At 41.9% G+C, this 19,740-nt stretch overlaps 3 protein-coding genes across 3 annotated transcripts; 1 reads left to right on the top strand and 2 right to left on the bottom strand.

Moving 5' to 3' along the window:
* Window positions 1-14: 14 nt before the first annotated feature.
* zte38 (zebrafish testis-expressed 38) lies at window positions 15-2,486 on the bottom strand. The gene is made up of 12 exons (XM_041948934.1): window positions 2,436-2,486; window positions 2,079-2,223; window positions 1,715-1,778; window positions 1,498-1,534; window positions 1,380-1,400; window positions 1,251-1,277; window positions 1,104-1,171; window positions 879-1,027; window positions 538-770; window positions 323-365; window positions 202-242; window positions 15-59 (listed from the first exon to the last, which is right to left on the bottom strand). Exons 1-12 carry the CDS (start codon window positions 2,484-2,486, stop codon window positions 15-17), a joined length of 924 nt encoding a protein of 307 aa, XP_041804868.1.
* Window positions 2,487-3,496: 1,010 nt separating this feature from the next.
* On the bottom strand, window positions 3,497-7,068 carry prdx1 (peroxiredoxin 1). The gene is made up of 6 exons (XM_041948248.1): window positions 6,995-7,068; window positions 5,434-5,546; window positions 5,066-5,219; window positions 4,846-4,968; window positions 4,520-4,650; window positions 3,497-3,976 (listed from the first exon to the last, which is right to left on the bottom strand). Exons 2-6 carry the CDS (start codon window positions 5,537-5,539, stop codon window positions 3,894-3,896), a joined length of 597 nt encoding a protein of 198 aa, XP_041804182.1. The 5' UTR covers window positions 5,540-5,546; window positions 6,995-7,068; the 3' UTR covers window positions 3,497-3,893.
* Window positions 7,069-14,288: 7,220 nt separating this feature from the next.
* Window positions 14,289-18,942, top strand: LOC121615289 (histone-binding protein N1/N2-like). Its single transcript, XM_041949581.1, has 14 exons — window positions 14,289-14,401; window positions 14,552-14,657; window positions 15,090-15,170; window positions 15,328-15,434; window positions 15,582-15,881; window positions 16,129-16,226; window positions 16,309-16,385; window positions 16,483-16,556; window positions 17,173-17,361; window positions 17,486-17,649; window positions 18,113-18,184; window positions 18,312-18,404; window positions 18,484-18,601; window positions 18,789-18,942. Exons 2-13 carry the CDS (start codon window positions 14,557-14,559, stop codon window positions 18,583-18,585), a joined length of 1,458 nt encoding a protein of 485 aa, XP_041805515.1. The 5' UTR covers window positions 14,289-14,401; window positions 14,552-14,556; the 3' UTR covers window positions 18,586-18,601; window positions 18,789-18,942.
* The last annotated feature ends 798 nt before the right edge of the window (window positions 18,943-19,740 follow it).

Consider the following 19,740-nt stretch of genomic DNA (forward strand, 5'->3'; position numbering starts at 1 on the left):
GTGTAGCATTGTGACTAAATCCTTTTCTTCCTCCTCAGATTTTTGGCAGGTGCATTTCTCTAAGATAGACAGAAAACCATAAATACCTGTCCAGCTTAACAAACCCCTATTACAACTCATGAGAAGTTCTAATATGTCATGGTTTTTATTTTTCTATAACCTGCGTACTCTAATGTAATCATGCCTTTAGAACAACTATACCTTTGCCAGGGGTCTTGTCGGTTTCTTGAACTGTGCAGACTCTGTTCCAAGGAGATCCAACAGGGTAAACTCTTTGATCAATTTTACAGTTTGTCTCAGTGGAAACACAACACAAACTTACCATCTTCAGAGGGTACATCCTTTTCTTCATATTTATGTGGGTCCTGTAACCAGATGTTTTACAGATAGTTATAAGAAACTGGCAGCAAAATGCACAGACGACAAAAAATCCTCCTTTAACAGGAATGAAAGAAAGAGGGAAAGCTGTGCTTGCTTACAGTGACACGACTACACAACTGAAATCCAGCATTTAAATAATCCTCTTTCTGGACCCACCTCGATCACCTCCCTCTCTGGAGGATTTCTCTGAGAAGCCGGCTTGGTCTCCTTCAGGTGGTTCCCTTCTTGAAGCTTCTCCAGCCGGCCTTGTTCCGCTGACACGCGCACTCTCAAGGTGTGGAAGGCCGTCTGCACCTCACCCACCGTGAAGTGCACAGCCAGGCCTTCAAACCAGAGGCTGTCACAGTGGCCCTCCCTGAAGCCTGGTGGTTGGTAGTCAGCAGGGGTGACTTTGAAAGGTGAGCAGGGAAAGATGTTTTCACTATGCGACCCCAGAAATTAAACTAGGCTCTTCGTTGACTCTGGTTTTGTTGCGCTGTGAAATGAGTGCGTCTTACTGTCATCGTAGTAGTAGAGCTTCATGGTGAGGTAGACATTGCTGGGGAGGGCGTCCAGGTTTTGCATGAGCAGGAAGAGCTTCCTGATGAGCAGCACCGATGCTCTCTTGGTGTCCTCCAGTGTCACCTGCATCTCCGTGTGGTCGTTCCTGTGGTTTAGTGGCGGCTATATCACCATCAATTTAATCACGTGTGCCGATGCAAACATAGAATGACCATCCAAACCTGAGTATGTCCATCTCTGGGCCCTTCGCAGTGTACTTGAATTTGAACTGGTAGGATTCAATAATGCACTGCAAAAAAAAAATAAATCTAAATGTTTCTTATTGTTGATCAGACTATACACTGGAATTATGATTTGACAAAACTTACATTGGGTTCATCTGGATTGGTGTACACCTAGAATGCAATAACATGTACAGAGTTACTGTTGGCAATTTTTTTGTCTCTGTAAGCAGTGTGTTAGCTACAAATCTTGCGTTAGTGTCTTAGTTAACCTACCCCAATGAACACAATCTGGAGCTGTTAAAACAATATTGATTGTATAATTAGTACAAGCAGTGGCTGTATAAACCAAAATGGCTAACCATTCAAAGTGTTCATGGATGCATTAACTTACATAATGCTTCTCTAATGCATCGAAACAGCCCATCATCCTGGAACGAACAAGATCGAATAGGGTGAAAAACACCAATCAGGACAGGGAATTACATTTTCACAGCACATTTTCCATTTGAAAAACAGTTCTGACTTCTGGTGTTGAGTTGCTGCTGTGGCCAGCAGAATAAATACTACAGTGCTGTCTGGGAGTGTGAAGGCAGGAATATTATAATCACCATTTTACAACTTTACTGGCACCTGAGGTCTTGCAGTCTTCACGCAAAACTTTGATGCACAAATCTGGTGAAACAGTAAACATATGACACACACGAGAAAGCAGCCCGTATTATTCTTGGACAAGGAGTAATGATTACCACCATGATGCTTTAAAACTGTGTGTCCTTTCTGTGTTTGGGTTTTTCATTTTTTAAAATGGATTTCCAATGCAGCTGGAATTACTATGTAGGTGTTAAAAAAAAAACACTTGTAATGAATGGATGAAACAAATTAATATACAGTATATCGTTTGGCAGCTCCTCTAAAGCGGCCCATCCAAGAAATTCCCAGATTTTCCAATAACCCCAGACAATTTGTGTTCACCTTCCAGATATCTGGATCTGTAGGCATCCTCTGGAAAAATCCCTCTGAGGTAGGTGATGGAGGAGACTGCCAAGGCCATCATCCTCTTGACGAAAACAAGGGACTCTTGCTCGGTTTTCAGTTCATTCAGGAACAATCCTGTCCACTTTAAGACAGATGAGCGAAGTGAACAGGGAAAACAGCTAGGCTAAAGTTGACATGTGACTTGGCGGCCATACGATGGCGCAATTGTGTACGCGAAGAGTCCTCCACGGCAGACTTGGAAAAGTCATGTTAAACATTGACTCAGAAATATACAAATTGAGTAAATCAAATATTAAACATATTATCATGAGCAAATCTGTGGTGTGGCCAAACCTCAGGAGTTTCCGTTGTGCTCCTCCTGACGCACGTCTTCCCAGCTGCCATTTTCTGCTCTCCTGTTGCCCAGGTTAGCTCCTCTGTTAGCTAGGTATCAAATGCTAACGATTAATTAACCCAGCTAACAATATGAATATGCATGAATTTCCAACCCCAGCTAACGCAGCAGACGCTAAGATTAAATCAATGGCGCCTTTCCTCCCTGAATTATTGTCATATTTACTCTGCGAAATCTATCTCAGTTCAAACCAGGTTAAAGTCAAACACTAAAAGTTAATCAAACATTATCCAGGGGCTCGCGATTTGTCTTTCCCGCCAAAGAAAATCCCGGATGCGGAGCGTCTTAACTAACTGATCGTAATAAAAACAGAAATGGCATAAGCAAGGGAGCTGAATGAAAACCACATTAATATCACTAATTATACTTACTATTAATTCAAGTCAAACACATGAAGAGAAGAGTGACAGCTTCCAGCTCTCCATTGTTATAACAGGTGTAATTATGGTAATGATGGCCATATTTGAATTAGGTGTGGCAGTTCCAAAGTACAATACATGACCTTACAAATAGATCTACTGAAAGAAAAAACATGAAAGTCCCCATCAAGTCACACAGGTATTTTCAGTTAGTTTAGCTAATGAGACTTGAAAAGACTGACAGTTGTAGGTCGTCCTGTCCAAACAGGAACATGAAAACAGTCGTCAGGAAGATGTCAGTCAAACCTGTCTGTTGACACCCATATAGTAGTGAGGTGAGGTCTAATCAGCCAGATTAAATAAAACCACCTGTGTGAGGCAGCATGCACAAGTACTTGGCAAACAATTAAACATCTTGTAACCTGTTCAGGAGAGCATATTTATTTTGAGCTTTTATCTTCTGTCACTGTTTCAGTTGACATTGTGTGATCATAATAAGAGAATCATTGTACCTCACATGCTCAATCTGACATGTCAGCTACGACCTGATTCAAGTAACGCCACCAAAAGAGAATAAGATAATAACCCCCACATCCCAACATCTCACCCGGGATGTTTGGGGTAAACATGTTCCTTTAGGCGAGTGTTATAAACTTTTATTCTTTATTTTGACTTTGAGAATATGTGTTGTTCACTGTAAAAAAAAATAAAAACATCATGATAACAGAAAGGGGTGTGTGTGGCTTCATTCCAACAAAAACACTTGTATGGTCCTTTATGTCTGATGATAGTAAGGAATGACATGAAGAACAAACATTTAGCTCAGTCCAACAGTGAAAATAGCCATAGAACATACTTTGGTCATGAGTGCACTACTCACTCTACAAACAACAGAACACACGCAGCACGTTGACTACAAAAACTGTCTCCTAACCACTGCTCCACAGGCACAGTAGCGGACTTTAATATTGTTCTCTGGAAATGTAATCTCTAAGTGAAATCTCCTACAGCAGGCGGCAGACTCCAGCCTTTGACTTATCAATGCTTGGAGAAGAACTCTTTACTCTTCTGGACATCGGGCTTGATGGTGTCACTTCCTGGTTTCCAGCCAGCTGGGCACACTGAAACGATAAGCCTGTAATGAGTTCTTGCCCGGTAGATGAAACAGTTCTGACTTGTCCCAATATAACACACATATGCGGTATATAGCATCTATTGCCTGATGTTTACGACGGGGAAATGAACCAAAGGTTTGGTTGCATAATGGAAAATGTATTTGTGTTGCACCTTGCTTAATTTATTGCCCTCCTTTTAAGTCTACAATCATATCTCAGCTTGTTGCAAAGTTAATGTAAACCGTAGAACTGATAAGAATATCAGCCTTTGAATTCAAATGGTCATTACCCTTTTTTTCCAAACAGCCAACAGCAACTTTGAATTCAATGAATGTCTTGTGGTTAGATGTGCAACAGTTAAATGATATTTGGGTCACAGAGAGCTTGGTGAGAGTAATGATATCACCCACAGTGAAACACACTTCAAGCAATCTTGAAATCTTTTCATGACAGTTTAATAAACTCAAGCGACATTCTACTGGTCGTACAGTGTACGGTGCATACATTAAAAGTGCTAAACATCCGCAGCATGTTGCAGCAGTAACTTACCTTCTCCGTGCTTGTCAGTGTACTGAAAGGCTTGGACCAAGCGCAGGGTCTCCTCAACACTGCGTCCAACTGGGAGGTCGTTGATGGTGATCTGTCTCAGGGTTCCCTTGTTGTCAATGATGAACAGACCCCTGAAATAGAGAGAAAGAGCCGTCCATAAATGAAGACAGGAAAGTTCTGAGACATCCTCAGGGTAGTGCATTGAAAAGTATGTCAGGTGTATCTCCTTCTGAAAGCAAAAGCATCATCAATGAACACTGGTTTTACTGTTTCTCATTTTTATTGAAGCACACTGAAACAGTACAACTCCACGTTGTTAAACCCACCTGTAGGCAATGCCCTCATCCTCCTTTAGGACACCATAATCTGTGGCGATGGTGCGCCGTACGTCGGATACCAGGGGAATCTTCATGGAACCCAGACCGCCCTGCTTACGAGGTGTGTTGGTCCTTTGAGGACACAAACCCAAAAGACAAAGTGAGGAGTTTGCAAGAGTGAACCCACACAATCACTATGGCTGCTTAAAATACCAAGTCATACAACTACCATGCAAAATGAGAGAAGTGTGAGTCAACAGAGGCGGCGATGACCTCACAGCCAATCTTCCTGAAATCGTCAGCAGCATCGCTGAATGCGATGATCTCAGTTGGACACACAAAGGTGAAGTCCAGGGGATAGAAGAAAAAGACGACATATTTCCCTTCACCAAAGGAGAAGAAAACAAATCACGGCGTTTGTCATGTGACAATGCAGCTACGGCAATTACAAGCTAATTCATTCTAGTCTTTAGTTGTGTAAATGAATGTCCTTTCAACATATTGTGGGATCAAAAAGCAGTGAATCACAGTCCAGAAGAGAACCGTCATCAAAGCATCCTCCACTCAACAGCGGCTGGGACACAGGTTGAGGAGTACCTCTGTAGTCTGACAGCTTCAGGTCCTTGAACTGTCCGTCTGGCATCACCGCTTTAGCTGTGAAGTCTGGGGCCAGCTTCCCAATATGTGCCTTGCCTGCAGCCATCTTGAGTCTGACCAGATTACAGAGGACATAAGATGTTAATGGATGACACAATCTCTTCTCAAAATCACAACTGTGCATTTCCTTCTTTCGGGTGTGAAATTGTGGATAAACCATAACCCTTCCTCATTTACAGGACAAGGAAATCACGTCTTTTATCATCAACCCAACTGTAAAATTGTTCGGTCTCTGGTGAATGCATTTTAGGGCTGCAACTAATGATTAGTTCTCTTATTAACTGATCTGCTGATTATCATCTCCACTAAAGAAGTAATTGTGTTGTCTGAAACGTTTGCCATCATATAACATAAAGAAAAGCCACTCCAAAGCAACTCCTCACAGTCTGATCAAATGCTTACCATCTTTCCTTAAAAAAATGAATCAATTATCAAAATAGATTAATAATTTCCTGTTGAGCATAAATAAATTAACTGCCTAATCATTTCAGCTCCAGTGCATGTACAGTGAGCTACAACACAATGAATGTGCTCTACTTTGATAATGGATTGATCTTTGAGGTGATTGATGAAGCAAATGAAGCCAAACATTGCCTTGTTCCAGCCTCTCCAATGTGAGTATTTGCTGCCGTTTTTTGGCTTCTGTGATAGTGAACTCACTTACTTTGGCTTTTTGACTGTTTGTCAGACAAAAACATCTGTAGACCTCCTACTTTAATGAGCAAACTTTGATCATTAACTTCTATCAGCAGGCCTTAAGGTGAAGGAAATAATTTCCTACAGAACATGGAGCCATTCTTACAGAACTACAAATATCAGTGGCACACGGATGTAGGAAAATATAATCATGCAATATAATAAAACAGTTATTATCCAACCAAACACTATAATCTAAAGTCAGAAGCGCACAGCACAGACTGATATCTGGTGCAGGTTATAACAGTGACTCTGCAGGCAAACCTCAGCTCTCTGACCGCCGGTATTTCAGCACCGTGACTTTACCTGCGGGCTCAAACTGGAAACAAAGCGAAACCTATTAACCATTTCCTCTTCTGTATCAAAAGTTTCCGCATATGGATATTTGCTGCTAAATTTTACGCCATAAATTCCTGGTGCACTTACAGGAGTTCATTGGTCAAGGTAAAACTATTACCACATGCCACAGTGCGTTTTGGGATTTTGCTAGCTAACGTTAACCGAAGCACCAAAAATGCTGACATTTTCTGGACACTTGAGCAAAGAGTGAAGCTACAGTCCTGTCTGTCGGTGGGAAAAGTTACGTTAATAAACACAAACTATGGAGGTATTAACCTTTTCCCCAACTCTCTTCTACTCATCAAACCCCTGTCGGTTTTTCATCTTATGAAAATCCACTTGTTGAACGGTTCAGCGACAACCACGCAACAAGAAAAACAAAGTTCACAATTTAAAAAACGAGACGGAACTTAAACTGTTAAACACAACGAGAGGAACATAACTTAAAGGATTTTGTAACACGTACCTCAGCTTGGATCACAGCACACAGACAGACGGAGGAGAGAGAGGAGTGCAGCCGCCGACAGCGTCGATTGGGCAATTTATAGCCCGGCTCACTTCTCGCGAGAACGCTCAGAGCGTGACTACAGCCCACTTTAGTCCAGTCCTACCAACTCAACAACTCCACGACACAGCATGACTTTGCAATTTTCCTTATTGCTTTTCTGGGAACTTTTGTGCTCTTGTGAAACCACATAAAACGGCGTAGTAAAGGGTGAGGAGAAGACCCCTGCAGGAAATATACTTCAGACTTCCCCTTCAAAGTCTCACAGTTATATTTAATAATCCCTGAGGAACATCTTTGACCTCTATGTTTCATCCATTTTCACTTGGCATGCAGGGGTCACAGAATCATGAGGTTTCATCACATGATTCAGGATGAGGAGCCGATCCATTGTCATTATGAGACACAAAAACAACGCCTTCACATTTCTGGCAGCACATTTTGTTATGTTGTCTGTCAACAAGTTTCTTGGTGTTACGACCATATTTCAAATTGCAAATGGAAAAGGAGGCTGCGCTTCCACAGCGGAATTCTTGGTCAAGTGCTTTTCTTTTCTTTTCTTTTTGGTTGTTCCAATTATTCAACATGTCAGCAGATGTAACCTGCTACCCAGGACCGAGAGCCTCACACGTGGCCTGGAAGAAAACATGGTTGAACATGAGATGATATTCTTGTGTGTTTAGCAGTGTACCAAACAAAGTAGGTTTGTTTTTGTTTTGTTTTTTTGTTTTTTTTTTGCAATACTGATCTGACAGTTCTGTCAGAGAAAACTGGAAGAACAGAAGCAGCTGTTCCTAGAAACAATAGCAACAGCACATACTATATTAGTTTTCAACCATAAGTCAATAAACTTCATCTATATTAAGTGTGAGACAATTAGTAATAAATATTCTTCATTAAAGCTCTGTAAGACTGTTGCACATGCTGGCAAATTTTGTCACTTACTCCCAAACTATTTTGCATGTACAGTGAACATGGTGGATGAGGCAGTGAGCTGTTGCAACATCTTGTGCTTATTCTGTGGGCTGCAGAAGGCCTTTTTCATTCTCGTTTCCTCCTAACCGTCTCTGTATTTACTCTATGACTTGGCTGACACATAGCAGCCTTTGTCTGTGCGTTTTCACACTGACGGCTGTTTCTGTAATGAAAAAGGAATTTAAAGTGACATTGCTGGTCTTGTTTAACTTGAGTTTTTAATGTTTGTCTGTTAATGTTGTGCTGGTTGTACAAATATTATATTACTTTTGTTGATTTACAGTAAATAATAGTTTCCTGGACCTGCTTCCTGTTCGTTGGTTGTGTCATCTAAGGGTGAGAGGTGTTATTACATCTGTTGACTTTACATGACAGATGTTAAGACCCTTCTTTTAATCTTTAATCTTAATCCTACTATGTGCATTTTCACCATTCATTAAATCTGCTGTTCCCTTATTTTTACTGACCAGGGAGAACTTTATACTCAGACTGTTGAACAAAAAAGCTGACATGCACCCGAGCCTAATACGCCGTACATGTGACAATAAGCCTTGTGTGTGTAACAATGACTACAAACCAAGAAGAGAAAAAACAAACGGGGAAGTGAGCTGGTTTCACGGTGCCAAATGCTGCAGTTTACAGTGTATCTTAGATTGTATTGTTTTTCAGCTGGTAAATTCAACCAGTTGATGGTAGATCAAGTCAACTGATTCATCTCTTTTGTAACCTTTAATGACCCTAGCACTCTAAAATTTCCAACAACAACAACAAATCTGATATCTGTATAGAGATGCTGGCATATTTATTTCAGGAAATTAAGCTCTGCTTACTTTGTGTTTTGGAGATGTCCTTTGCAGATAAGTAAACATGTATTGTCAGATTATATTAGTTCACCTGAGTATAACCTGGACAGACAGAGGCTGTTATGCTCAAACAGCCCCTCCACTGTGCCTCTTTTCTCCACTGTCACAGAGCGACGTCTCTGCATGCCGTTGCCATGGTCACCGCATCAAGGGCCAGATAAGAGGGGGCCACACAATAACCCGCTGTTAGAAGCGCTGCCGCGGGTTAGCGATCAAACGTTGTCCTGTGTTCATCTCCTGTATCACAATATGCACATAATTAGCGCATCTGCTCCACTGCTGATTCCAAAGCAACTGGATGTTTGAAGGGCACTTGTGCGTCCATCATCCTGGTCACATTCAGCATGGCAATTCATCCAAACACACGTGTTAAATGGATACGATTGTGGATGGAAATATTGGTAAATTAGTGCAGTCCTGTGTTCTCCTTTAGTTGTGTACCCAAGAGTATTCATGTGAGGGTATACAAATACATTTAATGGCTGTATAGTGCGTCACTGCTCTGTGGGGTTTTCATCACGGTTGTATTGGTTATGAGCCCCAACACATTCACCAAGTGGAGGCAAAAGATCCAAAAGGATAATGAGGGTTGTTTCATAAGATTTAGAATAAAATCGAACTAGTTTAGAATGTTTTCTTATTGAATGTGTTGTCTCTGTTTCATGGAATGACATTAAAACAGCAGTTTGAGATTTTGGGAAATCTGCTTATTGCTTTCTTGATAGTAGTTAGAGGAGAAGACTGATTCCACTAAGGGTCGTATCAATCTTCTCATCGAACTCCAAAATGTCAAACTGTTCCTTTAAAGATATAAATATACCCCTTTCCTCTGGGCTTTGACCTTCAAAAATTCCCCCCTAAATAAATCCCCATTCAAACTGATTGCATCTGATTGAACGAATTGTGAACTCAACGAGCCGTGGTGTGTTGTGTTGATAGCTTTTAATGGGAAATTATAGCTGTTGAAGCCTTGTCTCCAGTAATGACAGTGTGAGGGGAGTTGAGTAGCGTTGTCTCTGTGTGGGACTGATTGGATGCCAGGTCCAGGCTTGTCTTGACAAGGCGGCGACATGGTGGAGTCGGCAGGAGGGGCTCCGAGGGGAGCTGGACAACCCCTGTCCCTCACAGCAGGACATGACAGCAGTACTCTGTATGTGTGCACATAGAGTGAAACACCCAAACACACAAACACACACACACACACACACACACACACACACACACACACACACACACACACACACACACACACACACACACACATATGCAGACCGAGAAATATACACACAAATACATATACACCACCACCATCTACCTTTTATCAAGATCTTCTATCAATTATTCTATAGTGAGCACATAAAACTGTTGCATACAGTGGTGGCAGTTATGGATACTCTTAATATAATATATAAATAAGTAAAAAAGGCATGAATAATAATGTAGCCTAAATAAATACAAACAAAATGATCATTCAGGTTTTGAACAAATTTTCCATTTTTAAAACTCAGCTTTAGTATGAAATGCTATTTCACCCTGCTTCTTTCCACAATAACACATTATTGCAGATCTGCCAGTTCAGACCATCGCAAAAGCCAATTTGTCTTGACAGTCAGACAAAAAAAGAAAAAAAATTATAAAAAAAAAACACTGAAATGAAATAAAAACCTGCAATAAATTGTGCTATTGTGAGAAGAAGCAGAATTAGTTATTTATGGATTATTTGACTTTTTGTTGCATTCTAGTGTATTAATTCATATGAGTATTTCATAATGTTATATTTATTTCATTTTGAACACTCCGGGTCTCCATGGTAGCAATTATTTTTCCGTCATTCACTTGTCTACCGCAGGTCCTTCATTCCAACAACTGTCAGACTGTTTAAACCCTACATCATTTAACAGAGCACTGTGTTGATGCTGTTTCACATCACAGCATCACAAACCTACTGTTTGTACGACTGTGTCATTTATGTTTAACATTTGCTAATATACATTACTGTGCAAATATGTTGTGCAATGTCCATTTTCTTTACTGCGCATATATTCAATTCAATTTGATTTTATATATATAGTGCCTAATCACAGCTGAAGTTGTCCCAGGGCACTTTCCATACAGAGCAGGTACACACCAGACTCTTAAGCACTTGGCTGGCGTGGAAAAACTTCCTTTAAGAGGGCAGAAACCTCAAGCAGAACCAGGCTCTGGGTGGGCGGCCATTTGCTTCAACCAGTTGGGTGAAAGAGAGAGAGACAGAGAGAGAGAGAGAGGGAGAGAGAGAGATGTTTGATGTTTGTCAATGATCTGGAGAGGAGGATAAAAGGTTCAGGGGCTTTGTCTTTTATGTTTTTCATCGTACAACTTGAGAATAAACTGAGTGGTTGTTTCTGAAGGGTGCTGTACTTTATGTTCAGCCTCCGGGAGTAAACTCCACACCTGCTCCTGAGAGCTGATGGCTGTAACAAAGTCCTCCAGCGTCAGGAGACTCTGCAGGAGCTGGAGCTCATGTGGCAGAAGTTTGGATTGGGGAACCTGACACACAAACATTACAAGTCAAACACATCTCAGTACCATAGTTTGTGTGTGTGTGTGTGCGCGCGAGCGCATGCAGATATACTTACCTAAGACTTGCAAAGCTGACAGGCTCTACAGTGGAGATGGTGCTTGGCTTCTTGGAGTACTACTCTTTGACAGTTAAGAACATTCAGAGCTGAGATCATCACTGAATCTTCTGATGGGCCTTGAAGTTCATTTTTTCTCAATTACCTAGATATTGTTTACAGGGACCAAACACATATTGGGGTCCTTTACTCCAGGTTGCACTAAAACATTTTTTTAAGAGCAGAAAAAACACTTACATCCTCACCAGAAGCAATATGTCAGAAGTGCAGCACCCGTCTGTCCAATCCACAGCCTCTGTTACAGCATCTCTGTCCTCAGAGACAGCTGTCCCATCAGCCAGGAGAAAAGTATACTTAAGAATGCTATAGGTGTATACAAGCTGGAAACTGCCATGTTTTCAGTGATTCATTTGTTTTGTTCCTACCACCTGCTGTAGCTCTATAGGCCCACAGTGGATAAAGAAAGCTCACAGTGAAAAAGCTTGACAATACACAGACAGCATGAAATCTGTGTGATCTGAACATGAAACTTCACTAAGTGCACCAGAGGAAAAGAAAACACTGAGCATGAATAAAATCTGAGGGGCTGCGTAGTGATTTCACATTAATCTCAGAGTCAGTGTGGATTGTTCACTGACAGATGTCAAAAACCCTTGTGTGCTGTTCAAATCATAATAACATAATGAACAATACTTTATATTTTCATGTGGTATAGTCTTGTCTGTTTAGATTTGTGAAAAGCAGAGCAACAGCATTTTATATGAACTCAAGATTAACATTTTAAGATTTTGGGTCGACCATGAAGACAGTGAATAATAACAATTATCAATATGCAATTGTATAAAAGCATGTAGGACCTTACAGTTTACACTGTACTTGATCCATTTCCTGGTAAGATAAAGTATGACACATGTCACATTATGTACAGTGTGTGCATGTGTAAATATGTATTCTCACTTATATACGCATATTCATGCAATCATACATGAAAGATTGCTATTATAGTAAATGTAAACTAAATATGTGATGTTTCATCTTGATTGTTTCTGGGAAATATGAACATGAAATGAATATGAAACTTTAAGGGTATACCATCACAGTAATTCTTATGGCAGCATGCACAATTAAACAACCTGACATAAAATCAGGCCCCCAATAAAGCTAGCTACTGATTTAAATGCTTCATTTAGCATGTTCCACCGGCTGCCTTCGTCACAGTGTCAGACCGAGGGACAGAGTGGTGGATGATGAGTGGAAATTTGCCCAGTATGTTTCGTGGACAAACAGAAATCTTACCAAAATAAGAAAGCCATCTCCAGCAAACAGTTTGTTTGGTTGCAGTCAGTCATGTTCAAACAGTTAAAATCACAGTCTGTGCACTGGCTGACATTCAGAGCAGTAACTGTATTTGTAGTGGAGATGTTAAAACACAAGCGTTGTCCAAACCCAGCGTGAAGCATTTTATTTGTGACATGAGTTCAGTCAACATCCAAAGCAGCTTTAACTGGACTGAATAACTGTTTTTAATTGCTCACAGTTTAATGAAGCAAACAGTTTCAGTAAGCATTATTGTAGACGGTTGGGATACATGAAGCTGTATGAACCTTTATCCATTTCATTTGTAATGTTAAATTTACTCAACAAACTTTTGCACCTGTTACGTTGCAGAGTCTATACTATACTACCACCTGTACAATAAGATTTCATTTTGATGCAAATGAGGCTCTAGTGGAAGTTTAGTCAGGATGACTATTCCTTTGCATGCTTAGGCCTGTAGCTTATTGCTCATACCATCCCACACTCACTCTTGTGATGTGATCAGATTTCAGCAGTTAACATGTATGACAGCAGCAGCACTTCACGTGTTGACTAGTTGCACACATGTCGACTAATGAGCTGTTTTGTTTCATTAGTTAGATGAAAACATCAATCAGTGCACCAAAAAAATCAACTACCGACACAAAAAGCCCTACATGTTGAACAAAAGTCTCACTTGTTGTGTGCAGTTGCTCACTAGTGAGAGTCAAAATGCTCACAAGTAACTAGTAAGATCAAAAGACACTTTCACTAGTTAACTAGTGGTCTTTTTGGCTTTCACTGGTGCTACTTGTGAACATTTTGGACCTCACTAGCTGACAAGTTAAGACAAAATGTCTCTCACAAATGTAACTAGTGGACATTTTAGTGAGGTCTGAGGAAACTTACTCACCAGGTTCACCAGTCATCATTTTGGCCTTCACTAGTTAACTAGTGCATGAAATTGCAGGCCACTAATTTACTAGTGTGCTGAATCCATGTTTGACTAGTTAACGTATCAGAGCTTTTGCAACTCACTAGTTAACTAATAAGACTCTCAGTGGAACTAGTTCAGTCCAGACGGCCACTAGTTTTTCAAAAAGCAGACTAGTTGGGACTTTGGTGCTACTAGTGAAGCACATGGTGGTACTAGTAAGGCTCCTGTTGGAATCAGTTGGAATAAAAGTGCCACTAGTTGCTGGAAAACAGTGATTATTAAGAGTTTTGTTCAACTAGTTTGACACAACGTCCAACTAGTGCTGACAAAGACCAAACTAGTGGAAGAAATTTAAGTCTGATATCAAGGATACGGAATAAATGTTCAAATGGCTTTCCATACAGTAGTATTAGTAGTAGTAGTAGTAGTAGTAGTAGTAGTAGCAGTAGCAGTAGCAGTAGTCTCGGTGATGGCAGCACTTGCAGTCATCTTGTTCTTGTTTGTTCTGTGCCTTTAAAAATCCTCCCGCGCTGCTTCATGAATGCGGAAATCAACCGGAAAAGGCAGGAATATTTCGCGCCAAATTGAAACAACTGTGCAGTGAGTCTGAGCGGACGACTTGAGACACGGACCCCCCCGGTTTTACTTTTAACGTTTCACCCGTCGTTTCTCAGTTAAGGTATGTATTTTTTTCATGTGAGAGTCGGTGTTCGTAGCGTACATACAGAAAGATAAAACTTAATAGAGACTTAACGACTGAACCGGTGTGTGTGTGTTTGACTTTTGGTTTATGACGTTTCTAAAACTCGATGCTTTCTGCCTGGGGTAGCCAACATGGAGGAGGCCAACAAGCTAATCGGCACGGGCAAGAAGCACCTGGTGATGGGGAAGGTGGTGGAGGCGGTGAGCGCCCTGCAGGAGGCCTGCAGCCTGCTGTGAGTCAGTCAGACAAAGCAAACTGCTGAGGCTACACACACACGCACGCACGCACGCACACACACACACACGTACCAATTTTAATTCAGTAAAGAGCAGTAAGTGGAATCTTCTTGCTGCAGATGTGAAGGAAATATGAATGTTATAAATTAACCACTTAGTAAGAATAAGATATTATAATTCATACATATTATAACTCAATCAAACTGAGTAGTTTGGACAGCAAGAAGCCATGCTGTAACAGTCAGTAACTGCTTTTCTGCACAGCAAACCAATTACAATTTTCGATTGGATGTTTATTTTTAGTGTGCAAATGATGGGAACTGTATAAAGTTGCCATTTGCATGTGTGCAAAAAAAAAGAAGTGGCTGCCATGTGTGCTTTCATGCCGATAATCTGGCATTAATGATGAATTTTTCTGTTCATTTCAGAGCTAAAAAGTATGGAGACACAGCAGACGAGTGTGGAGAGGCTTTCTTCTGGTGTGGCAAAGCTCTGCTAGATTTGGCGAGGTAACACTGAAGTCTGAACCCCCCTTCACCAGCCTTTAGACATTGTTTAATAGATGTAGTCACGGCAGCACAGCTGGGTCTGCTCATGGATCGTGCTAGGTGGTGTTTGTCATCTCGCCTTTAAGAAACGTAGACCTATCTGACCCTTGTGTTGTAGGATGGAGAACTCGGTCCTGGGTAATGCTCTGGAAGGAGTGCCAGAGGAAGAGGAGGATGAACAAAATGTCAAGGACTCCAAAGTTGACAGCACAGAAAACATTGATGGTGAAGAGATAATGTGATGTGTAACTTTTAAAGCCAGTCATTTCTATCTTTCTACTTGGGGCTCGATTTTGTGCTGTTTGACCATTACTTTTCATCAACGAAGTTGTTTAAACCACTCGTCCAAACTGTCCTCTCTACCGCCAACAGAGAAGACCAGAGATGAGCTGCGGGTTCAGGTGTACGACGCCATGGCGGAGAAGAAGGGCGAAGACGCGGAGAAGAAGGGCGAAGACGCAGAGTTGGTGGAAGGGAAGCAGGGCAAAGATGCAGAGAAGAGCGGTGACGTAGAAAAGATGGAGGCTGGTGACCAGCAGCAGAACACGGAGAAGGAAAAGAAAGATGAGCAGAAGAGTGACGTCAATGGAAGCAAGTCTGAAGGTGAAGACAAGACAGAAAAGGTCAAGGAGGATAAGACAGAATCAGGAGAGAAGGAAGAGGACGCACAAGGTAACCTTTTTGTCTCTCTCGCTGTCCTTTTTAAAGGGACAGTTCACCCCAAAATGTTTTCCCTCTTACCAGAAGTGCTGTTCAGCCATCTAGATGGTTTGAGTGTGAGCTGCCTTCTCTCCACTATCATGGATGTAGATGACTCTGTTTGTGTTGCTGTCCCTTTAACTACAGACCTTGATTAAGTTTTCTGATGGTTGTAATGGCATGTCACCCAATTTATCTAAACACGTAATGGATGTTTCAGAAGAGGAGGAGGAGGAGGAAGAAGACTGTGACGACGGTGACGCAGAAATGGAGGATGATGCAGAAGAGCCAGGTGAAGGAGACGCCGCTGCTGACAAGGTACCTGTCCGGTGGACTCAGGTGCGCCTCAGAATGACCTGTGAATGTGTGATTTTTACACCTGTGTTCATGCGTCTGTTAGGACAGTGAGGATGAGGAGGTGGGCAACCTGCAGCTGTCCTGGGAGATGTTGGAAGTCGCTAAAGTCATCTTTAAAAGGTAACAGAAACACTGCCATGACTGCGAGGAGTTTGATAGTCACTGAGCTACCGCTTCCATGGTAACTGATTTTTCTTTCTTCTTTTTTTTTATTAAGGAATGAGACGAAGGAGAGTCAACTCATGGCAGCTCAGACTCACTTGAAACTGGGTGAAGTTTCTGCTGAATCAGGTACGAACAAGTCATTCAAATCTTCTGGTTTGCACACTTTGTTTCCTGCAAATCATGGCTATTTTTCATTTAAGTCTTTAAAATAGGACATGTACAATATACATAAAACAAAACAGCTATATAATGCAACTAGAGTGTTAATAGAAAAATAGACTTTTTTTTCTTTGTGTTTATTGTCAAAGGAGGCATTTTAAGTCAGTTTTTGGTCAACTTATCTGCAACAGCATCAGTTTCTGCCAGACACAAACCAGCTGGAGCCATACCAGGGCTTATTTCTGGACAGTCGTTAATATTCAAACTGAAAAAGAAAGTAATGTCAAGTAAAATATACTCTTGCAGTTTCCAGCTGTCAGATGGAACAAACAGTTTTTGTAGACGTCACTTGACCTCAGAGAATCTGGCAATTTTACTACTACTTTTTCCTTGTATTTTATACGTTGAATAATTGATAAGTTGTATGAATAAACAATGAAAAAGTTGTTAGTTTCAGCCCTAAATTCTTCCTTCAGACCGTACAGAGACATGCATCAAAAACCCAGTGTGCCTTACACCCGACACTGTCCTCGTCTCCTGGTTGACAAAGGTGATCTGTAGTTGCTGCCTCTCTCTCTCCCAGGAAATTACACACAGGCGTTGGAGGATTTCCAGGAGTGTCTGGAGCTGCAGGTGAAGCATCTGGACCCAGACAGCCGCCTGCTTGCTGAGACTCACTACCAGCTCGGCCTGACCTACAGCTTAAATCTCCAGTACAGCCAGGCCATCGAGGAGCTGAAGAGCTCCAGCTCTGTCATAAGGAGCAGGCTGGGTAAGCGGGGTCGCGCTGCTGCGGTGGCCACTCGATGGAAAACGTGTTCAAAACAAGCCACTTACATCACATTTCAACAGATGACGTGTCTTTTGAAGTTTTCTGTATCCACTCTGCCGGGCAGACAAACTGCAGGAGGTGCTGGACAAGGCCAAGGACCCAGAGGCTGTGCCTGAGGAGAGGAAGGAGATGGAGGAGCTGAAGGCTCTGCTGCCAGAGATCCAGGAGAAGGTGGAGGACGCCACGGAGGGTCTGAAAACGGCGAGCGCTGCTGCTGCTGCTCAGGAGGTGAAGGGTGTACTCGTGAGTGGGGGATGTAAATGTACACGATTTGTAACGTCACTGTTACCTACATAACACTCGGCAGCTCCCTCCATAGTGATGCTTCCAAACAAAAGTTGCATTCTGGGATTATTTATCTGAAATTAGGTGTACTAGGTAGCAGATATATTTGGATAAAGCTCCTTTTATTTATTTATCTATTTATTTTTTTATTGCATGTGATCATGTGTCGTCAGGTTTAGTGTCAGTCAACAAACACAGCCTGGGTGTGACAGTGGTAGTATTACATACATTGTGCTCTACTCAACACACTGACTCCATTTGAGTCTTATCACAGTTATACTTTCATATACGTCAGTGCTACACCGCCACCATCACATGCTCCCTCCAGGCGGTAGGGTGGAGCTACTGTCTGTAAAGGTCAGCTGCGTAAAAGCTTCATTCTAACGTCATATCATGTACCTGTCAGGACGGAGGCTCCACTTCCTCTGCGCTCCCTGGGTCCTCTGTACAGAACGGTGACTCTTCAGCCAGTTCAAAGGTCGGCTGCACTCTCAGCGTGTGTGTGTGCGCATAGTGAAGAAATGATTATGAAAACATATTGGTGTTGGACCAATATGTAGATATATCTTTCTCAGCACTGATGAGTCACTTTGTCCTCCACGCAGACTAACGGCACACCAACCAACGGAGTCAGTTCCACCAACGGACACGCCTCCACCGCTGCAGTGTCTGACATCTCCCACCTGGTCAGGAAGAAGGTGAGGCATCCCACAGAATGACAGCACCGATGACGACGACGCTTACAGTCCCATTTGAATGAACCTGTGTGTGTTTCAGAGGAAACCGGAGGAGAGTCCAGTGAAGGAGGGCGTGGTTAAGAAGGTGAAGCAGGATGCTGGTCAGACTAACGGTGTTCACAAAGGCAATGGAGAGACTTAACAGTCCGGAAGTCGAGGTAAGAGATGCTGTGTTTGCCGAGGTCATCACGCTGCTTGCTGAATGCTGTTTGAACTGTTTCTATCTGAGAAGACGTGTTTGAAAAGCAGACTACCATCAGTCTCATCAGGATTTTAGTTATGGCGTGCAGGGTCAGGTGAATTATTTTCTGCTGTTGACTCAAACTCTTCTCTCCATCGGTGCAGCTGGACCCCCTCCATGTTTTTGTCTCCACCCAAGAAGAGATTCACCGACATGCCAAGCTCTTACGGTTGCTACGCTTGTTTGCTGTTGTAAATATGTGCATTGTTTTCTATGCCAGTTGTAATGTCAGTGTTGGTTCACACATGTAACCCAAGAAGATCAATAAAGAATATTATTTGATAAAACCTGGTTTGATAAATCACTCATAAGTGGAGAAAGGCTGTGGCCTTAACCTACAGGTAACACTGTCTTAGCTGGAGAAGCTGTTCAAAATGTTGCCTCCTGTTCATCAGCTCACCAGCACTGATGTGAGTGCAGCTCTTTGACAGTCAAAAGAAAAAGTAACACTGGACTAGAAGCTCATCGTCTGTTTATCCACTGACTGAAATGAATTTTGACATGTTGGAGTAGATATTTAAAAAGCTGACTACTCGACATGTAGGTAAACTGTGATGTCATCACAGGGTCATGCTTTGTCACATGGGAGAAAATCCCACTGTTGACTTACGTGTGTATTTAGTCAAGCTGACAGGCCTCATTCACAACACACGTTTGACTTGTTAAAGCAGGAGAACCACAGCAATGGCACTGTTCCATTTCTGTGTCAGTGAACCAGGACACACAATAATTAACATTTAAAGGGAAAGTAGCCTTTGACTACACCTGTGCTTTTCCTACTGTGACAAACCAGAAAGTCTGCTGTGGAAAAGGTCAATTTAATGAGACAACTTTTGCTTCAGTTGTGTCATTCCCAGAATCTGCATCAGGATATGTGGGCATGACGTAAGTTAGTGAATAATTCGACCAGTTGAGAGCAGTCATGGAAGGATCTGTGTTACTGTGATGGTTTTATTTGTAGTGATGTTACGTGTATGTGGGGCATAATGGGGTTGATCATTTAGAATTATAGTATGCTGACCTCAGCAAAGCCCAGTCTAAATAGCCAGCAGCCGA

The sequence above is a fragment of the Chelmon rostratus genome, chromosome 12 (assembly GCF_017976325.1).
Source record: "Chelmon rostratus isolate fCheRos1 chromosome 12, fCheRos1.pri, whole genome shotgun sequence".
Classification (NCBI taxonomy): Eukaryota; Metazoa; Chordata; class Actinopteri; order Chaetodontiformes; family Chaetodontidae; genus Chelmon; species Chelmon rostratus.

What these genes read in the sequence shown, in the direction of transcription:
- zte38 (XM_041948934.1), bottom strand. Translation starts at nt 2,486, where the DNA reads ATGGCAGCTGGGAAGACGTGCGTCAGGAGGAGCACAACGGAAACTCCT. An exon ending in CCAATCCAGATGAACCCAAT is followed by an intron (nt 1,172 to 1,250) that starts GTAAGTTTTGTC and finishes TTTTTTTTGCAG; the next exon opens with TGCATTATTGAATCCTACCA. An exon ending in CAGAGAGGGAGGTGATCGAG is followed by an intron (nt 366 to 537) that starts GTGGGTCCAGAA and finishes ATCTGGTTACAG; the next exon opens with GACCCACATAAATATGAAGA.
- prdx1 (XM_041948248.1), bottom strand. Translation starts at nt 5,539, where the DNA reads ATGGCTGCAGGCAAGGCACATATTGGGAAGCTGGCCCCAGACTTCACA. An exon ending in CACTTCTCTCATTTTGCATG is followed by an intron (nt 4,969 to 5,065) that starts GTAGTTGTATGA and finishes GTGTCCTCAAAG; the next exon opens with GACCAACACACCTCGTAAGC. An exon ending in GATGAGGGCATTGCCTACAG is followed by an intron (nt 4,651 to 4,845) that starts GTGGGTTTAACA and finishes TCTCTATTTCAG; the next exon opens with GGGTCTGTTCATCATTGACA.
- LOC121615289 (XM_041949581.1), top strand. Translation starts at nt 14,557, where the DNA reads ATGGAGGAGGCCAACAAGCTAATCGGCACGGGCAAGAAGCACCTGGTG. An exon ending in CAGCACAGAAAACATTGATG is followed by an intron (nt 15,435 to 15,581) that starts GTGAAGAGATAA and finishes TACCGCCAACAG; the next exon opens with AGAAGACCAGAGATGAGCTG. An exon ending in GAAGGAAGAGGACGCACAAG is followed by an intron (nt 15,882 to 16,128) that starts GTAACCTTTTTG and finishes TGGATGTTTCAG; the next exon opens with AAGAGGAGGAGGAGGAGGAA.